The sequence below is a fragment of the Mandrillus leucophaeus genome, unplaced genomic scaffold, assembly GCF_000951045.1.
Source record: "Mandrillus leucophaeus isolate KB7577 unplaced genomic scaffold, Mleu.le_1.0 Scaffold1024, whole genome shotgun sequence".
NCBI classification, from domain to species: domain Eukaryota; kingdom Metazoa; phylum Chordata; class Mammalia; order Primates; family Cercopithecidae; genus Mandrillus; species Mandrillus leucophaeus.
This window is the reverse complement of record NW_012098366.1, coordinates 87,178-94,104: the sequence shown is the minus strand read 5'-3', so window position 1 is coordinate 94,104 and position 6,927 is coordinate 87,178. Positions and strand designations below refer to the sequence as shown.

The following is a 6,927-nucleotide window of genomic DNA, read 5'->3' as shown; positions in this document are numbered from 1 at the left end:
ACAGGCGCCCACCACCTCGCCCGGCTAGTTTTTTTGTATTTTTTAGTAGAGACGGGGTTTCACTGTGTTAGCCAGGATGGTCTCAAACTCCTGACCTCGTGATCCGCCCGTCTCGGCCTCCCAAAGTGCTGGGATTACAGGCTTGAGCCACCGCGCCCGGCCGCGAAAACACTCTTAACTTTCTCTTTACCCTTAGCTGAAACGTTTATGTAGCTTCTGGTGATATCTTTTCATGATTTTATGTCTCTTAAAATGGTGATGCATGTGACACTTCATAAAAGTGAGCTTCGAACTGTAGATAACTCTTAAAGAAAATGTCATTTTAGACAATTAAAATATTCGTGCTTAACTGCTTGAACATTTTTCGTGTATGTGTATTTAATTCTATACAGTATTATCACATGTGTAGATTCATGTGACCACCATCATGACAGACAGAACAGTTCTGTCACATGGATCCCTTCCACTGCCCTTTTACAGCCACAGCCACATCTCTTTCTTATCCCCTCACCAAAACCTGCGGCTGCCACTGTTCTGTCCTCCAACTCTGTAATTTTGTCATTTCAAGCATGTTGTATGGATGGAATTATATAGAATGTAATCTTATGAGGTTGACTTTTTTTCATTCAGCATAATTCCCTTGAAATTCATCCAAGTTGTTGCATGTATCAATAGTTTCTTCCTTTTTTTCTTTTAAAAATGTTTCATATATTTGGGGGTATAAGTGCAGATTTCTTACATGCATATATTGCATCGTAGTGAAGTCTGGGCATTTCCTTTTGATTGCTGAGTAGTATGCCATGGTATGGATGTACCACAGTTTGCTTAACTATTCACCTACTAAAGGACATGAGAGTTGTTTTCAATTTTTTGCCCTTACTAATAAAGCTGCTGTGAACATTCATGTACAGGTTTTTATGTGAACATATATTTTCATTTTCTGGGATAAATGCTCAAAAAGGCAATTGCTGGGTTGTGTGGTAAACATGTACATTTTTGTAAGAAACTACCCTACTCTTTTTCCAGAGTGGCTGTACCTTTTACATACAGCCACTCATACAATTCATACAGCAATGTATGACTGATCCAGTTTCTTCACATCCTTACCAGTGTTTGGTATTACTACTATTTTTTTATCTTAACCATTCACATAGCTGTGTGTAATGATACCACATGTGGTTTTGATTTGCATTTTCCAGTGGCTAATGATGTTGAGTATCTTTTCATATGCTAATTTGTCATCTATATATCCTCTTCATTGAAATTTCTGTTCATGTCTTTTGTCTATTTTCTATTTAAGTCATTTGTTCTTTTAAGTATTGAGTTTTGAGAGTTTTTATACATCCCAGATAAAACTCCTCTGTTAGATACGTGGTTGCTTGAATTTTTAACATAACTTCTACCAAGGAAAAATAAGTAAAATTTCCAACTCTTCTTGCATGGCCAGTCACTTAATTCCTGTCCTTCAGTGTTCCATCTAGAGAATTAAGAGATATGATGTATAAAATAGATATCTAGGAGGACCATTTAGAGTAAATACTTAAAAATCCAAAACAAATGAAAGCAAAGCCAATAATCACTGTAGGAGTATGAGGTGCCTAAGGGTCAAAACTAATGTAAATAAGAGAAAACGTGAATATAAATGACCATGTTTATAAACAGTTATGAAAAATGTTGTCACTTGAAATCTTTCCCACATCTCCCAAGAAAGTAGGTAGGAGTTTATCCTTTCTGTAATCTCTTTTTAACCCTGCTGACTATTACAGGGCTTGTTTAATCACATTGGCAAGAATTACATGTATCTTACAGTAAAGCAGCAGAATACTGGAATTGTTAGAGAATCCTGATGTGTTGACCTGGATAAAGTACAAAGGTGGAAGAGGGAATGAGTTACGTTGTTAAAATCTCAGGCTATTCTGTTTATGTTCCTGCTACTATGAACCCAAATCGGTTCTATTTTTTTTTTCCCTTTTGACTTCTTGTATCTTCCTCTGGGGTGGCATAAAAGTAGTTCCGTTGTTAACTTGTACAACATTGCCATCTGCTGTTAAGAACCGGCAGGTACTGCTTTTGAGAACCTGGTTGCAGGTCCTTACCATAGGCAGCAGATGTTGAAAAAATCTATCTGTAGTATTACATATACTAAGTTACAGAGGATGCATCCAAGTAGAGAAAATAACATGTGGGTTAAGATCCATCCTAAAGGGCGGGTGTGGTGGCTCGTCTGTAATCCCAGCACTTTGGGAGGCTGAGGCGGGAGGATCACGAAGTCAGGAGATCGAGACCATCCTAGCTAACACGGTGAAACCCTGTCTCTACCAAAAATACAAAAAACTAGCCGGGTGAGGTGGCGGGCGTCTGTAGTCCCAGCTACTCGGGAGGCTGAGGCAGGAGAATGGCGTGAACCCGGGAGGCGGAGCTTGCAGTGAGCTGAGATCCAGCCACTGTACTCCAGTCTGGGCAACAGAGCAAGACTCTGTCTCAAAAAAAAAAAAAAAAAAAAGAAAAAAAAAAGCTCCATCCTTAAACTTTTTTTTTTGAGACAGTCTTGCTGTGATGCCCAGGCTGAAGTGCAACGGTGCTATCTCAGCTCACTGCAACCTTCACCTCCTGGGTTCGGATGGTTCTTCTGCCTCGGCCTCCCAAGTGGCTGGCAGTGCAGGCACACACCACCACGCCTGGCTGGTTTTTGTATTTTTGGTAGAGACGAAGTTTCACCATGTTGGCCGGGCCGATCTCGAATTCCTGACCTCAAGTGATCTGCTGGTCTCAGCCTCCCAAAGTGCTGGGATGACATGTGTGAGCCACCATGCCCAGCCTCCATCTGTAAACTTTTTAATGTGAAATTCTATCATGTACCATTAGCCTAACAAGATTTTCTTTCCTATTTCTGACTGGTGCCTTTCCCCTTTTTAGGAGCAATGAAAGCTACTCTGTTATGTTCTTCTGATGTGACAAAATGTCAAGAAGATAGGAGAAGAGAATATTTTATTTTGTTGATGCTTTTGTTCCCAAGTGTGACCCTAAACTTAAGTTTTGTAGGAATTGACATTCTTTCATGTCCCTTCCCTTTACTCATGCCAGAACTATCAACTGGGACATTTTGTGCTTTTGGTTTAAAAGTTAATTGATATTATACCTTGGTTTTATCCAAAAAGTAAAAGTATTTGCCTTTGACAAAAGACTGATACAAGAGGAAATAAGCTTTAAAAACAAGGGTGTTATGTGCTTTCCTCCATTTTTGAGCATATTATCCAAAATGGTCAGTATAACTTAAATGAGAATGATGCAGTTTAAGTAAATCTTGTTATACCATTGTCATGGACCCCTGTCATAAAGCCATTTTTCAGTTTGTTTGGGAAAGAGGCATATGGGATTTATACAGATTCACTTGTAAATGTTGGATTGGGGATTTTTGTGTAAATTTTCTCAAATAAAGGCTAGCAGAAACCAAAAAAAAAAAAAAAAAAGGGCTAAAGGGAAGAGTACATTCCAGTGAAAGGAAAGCAGGGCCCTGAAACTAAACAGATCCAAATCCCAGATCTGCCACCAATAGGCTGTGTAAACTTATGAAAAGTGACAGTATTTGTTAGCCTCAGGTTCATTTATAAACTGTGTATCCTACCACTGATCTTCAAGATGCAGAAAGATTAATTCGGGGATAGGAATGTACTAACTGTGCAATGAATAATATTCTCCTTCTATACATCAGGGAGGGTTGGTCAGGCATGCTGGCTCATGCCTGTAATTCTAGAACTTTGGGAGGCCAAGGTGGGAGGATTCCTTGAGGCTAGGAGTTTGAGACCAACCTGGGCAACATACAGGATCTGTCTCTAAAAAAATAAAATAAGACAGGCATGGTGGCCCTTGTCTATAGTCCCAGGCACTTGGGAGGCTGAGGTGGGAGGATCTCTTCAACCAAAGATGTCAAGGTTACAGTGAGCTATGGTCTTGCCACTGTATTCCAGGATGGGCAAGAGTGAGACACTGCCTATTAAAAAAAAATCAAGGAGGGCTCCAGTACCACCTGTTCCCATCTCTGTGCAAACTAGACCTGCATGGTACCAGGGTCAAAATGTCTGGTCTTTGGTCCCAGAATATGAGGAGCCTCTGAGCCCCGAGCTTGAGCCTCAAGGTTAAGGAGCAGGAAGCCCAGGAGCTGAGCCCCAGGGAGGGAACTTACCTAGTGAGACAAGGTTCCCATAGGTCTCCAGCATCACATCCCTGTAGAGGCCCCTCTGAGCAGGGATCAGACAGTCCCACTCCTCCTGGGAGAGGAGTACAGCCACATCCTCAAAGGAAACCATGATGTGGAACGACAAGATCTTGATGCAGCCCTCAGGTCAGGAACTGGAGGGAGAAGACACTAGGCTCAGGACTGGTAAAATCCCTCTGGGAACATGTACCTGTCTTCCCCACTAATGTCAACTCTTTAAGGCAGACACTATATTGGCTCATCTTGGTGTGCCCCAACCCTGACCTCTACTGTACCTGGTCCAGGGACAGGAAAACAGTGAGAAGTACATTTCAGGGACTTGAACTCAGGAACAGAGGACATCGGAGGAGACAGGGAGCTGTCCACCCTCTGGGACCAGCCCCTCATAGACAGACTCCTGCCAAGAAAAGGCTGAGGTCACATGGAAGAGTCTCCATGAGGACCACTCACCTGGAGCCCACTAAGGAGCTGCATGACAGCCATCACTAGGTCTCTGAGCTTGTCCTGAGGTGTGGGCAGAGCCGCAGGGAGAAGAGGGTGATGGAGCCTGACCAACCTTCTGCTCCCCACAGGTGCTCTAAGAGGGCCCAGACATTTTGTAGTAGCGGAGACCCAATTATGAGCTGCCTGAACACCCCAGGAAAGGTGGATGAACTAAAAGTAGCCAGTGGTCTCTGAGATCATATCCCCTCCCCACTTTCCTGCTATACTTCTCCATGTCTCAAGAGAGGCTTTCCTGAGGCCCCTGGGATGACGGCATCTTGAGGCCACCATGTGAAAGCCAGGACCCTCACAGTGCACTTGGCCAGGAGAGAGAATGGACTGCATTTCCCAGGCCCACCTATGAGGTCCTGGGCAGAGGGCAAACAGCTGAGAACAGCGGACCAGGCTCTTGTGCTGAGGCAGTGAATGAGCAAATGGAGAAGTTGACATGTATGTGTGACACACAAAGAATGAATGCCGCAGCATGAAGGCAGCGGCTGGTGGTGGAGATATTTTACACAGGATGGCCAGGGAAGACACCTCCGATAAAGTGACAACAAATCGGAGATCTGGATGGAGCGAGGGTAGGCACCATGTGGATATCAGGGAGGTACATCCCAGGCAGGAGGAGGGCACAAGTGCAAAGGTTCTGAGATGCAAGCACACCTGTGTTCAAGGACAGGCAAGGAAGCCAGGGGGGCTGAACAGAGTAGGGGAGGGTGAAATAGGTGGGTACCCTCTGGGGAGGATACCTTGCGGGCCTTAGGGCTATGCGTTTTATTCTGAATGGATGGGAAGTGCCTGGAATGTCTGGGAAGAGTGATATGACCTCAGATGTGGTCTCTACAGCTGCTGCTTTGAGGGTGCTTTGAATAGACTATGGGGTGGGGGTAAGGAAAAAACAAAAACCAGTCAGAAGGTTCTAGCAACAATCCAGCTAGAGATGAATGTCTTGGACTAGACTGGTGGTGGCAGAAGTGACAAAAAGCAGTCAGATTATGGATACATTTCAAAGGTACAATCAATAGGATTTGCAGATGAATTTCATGTAGGCCGAGACACCAAGAGTTTTGGCCTGAGCAACTGAAATGATGAAATTTACATATACTCAAATGAGTAAGACTGCAGAAGGATTAAATGTAAAAGTTTTCTTGTATACAGTAATGTTTAAGATACCTATTAGATTTACAAATGGAAAATTAGGGCATTTGGATATACAAATTGAAAATTCAAGAGTGAGGTTGGGCTGGGTGGGTATATACTGAAAACTGTCAGTACACAGATGACATCTAAAACCACAAATCTGGTTTTATTTTAGCAGTGACATATGTCACTCCCACAAAAGCCTTCCCAACTGGCCTCGGCATACACAGCAAGTCACCTCCTCACAGCCCTCTGCACATAAACAAATTCCTTCGTTTAGTTCAGGAGGAAATGCGCCCTTTTCCCTCGGCTCTAGGTGACCGCAAGGCCCAGTTCTCGTCACCGAGATGCTAAGGGAAGCTTGCCAAGAGGCATCTGAAGGGAAGTAAGGGGAATGGAGTGACCACAAAGGAAAGTCAGAGACACATTCTAGAGCCCTGGCACTTCACAACAAACTCTGGAACAAACCCTGCCTCATCTTCATCATTTAAGCCTCTCTTGGACAGATTTTCTCACTGGCCGATGAACACAAGCTCACTGATGTCTTCACAGTCTCCAGCTGAGGCACACCTTGGTCAGAGGGAATCTTCCAGTCGTCAGACAGGGCTTGCCTTTGACTGGCCCCTGCTGCTTCTGCCCTTTGTGAATCACAAGCGGTGCCTCTTAACGCACTCTGCCTTCACTCCTAAACTCATGCGGGAGGCATGTAATGTCGCTGTTAGGCGCATGGGCTCTGGACTCGAATAGGACTGAGTTCTAACCTTGGATCCACCACTTACTAATGCGGAGGTCTCAGGTAAGTGACTTGAGTTTTCCCACAGACCATAAAATGAGATTAACACTACTCCTTAAGTGACTATATTGAGTTAAATGAGAATATGTATAAAATGCTCAGCACAGTATTAGCAAACCGCAAACAATACTAAGTCTCAATTGTCTTAATCAGTCAGTCAGCATTTACCGAGTGCCTACTAAACGAATGAGCGTTCAGCTTGTTCCAGCGCATGTGTGAGATATCATCTCCTGCCTGTTCCTTTCCTTCCCCACAGCAGACGCTCCTTCACACCACCGCTCTACCCTTTCAA

At 43.8% G+C, this 6,927-nt stretch overlaps 1 protein-coding gene across 1 annotated transcript in view; it reads right to left on the bottom strand.

Moving 5' to 3' along the window:
* The window catches only part of LOC105537478 (zinc finger protein 252-like), a 54,079-nt gene extending 48,966 nt beyond the window's left edge, over nucleotides 1-5,113 (bottom strand). Inside the window, 2 exon segments of the mRNA XM_011977083.1 lie at nucleotides 4,184-4,350; nucleotides 4,927-5,113. Of these exon segments, the coding sequence (XP_011832473.1) occupies nucleotides 4,184-4,307 (124 nt within the window). The 5' untranslated portion in view covers nucleotides 4,308-4,350; nucleotides 4,927-5,113.
* Nucleotides 5,114-6,927: the final 1,814 nt, after the last annotated feature.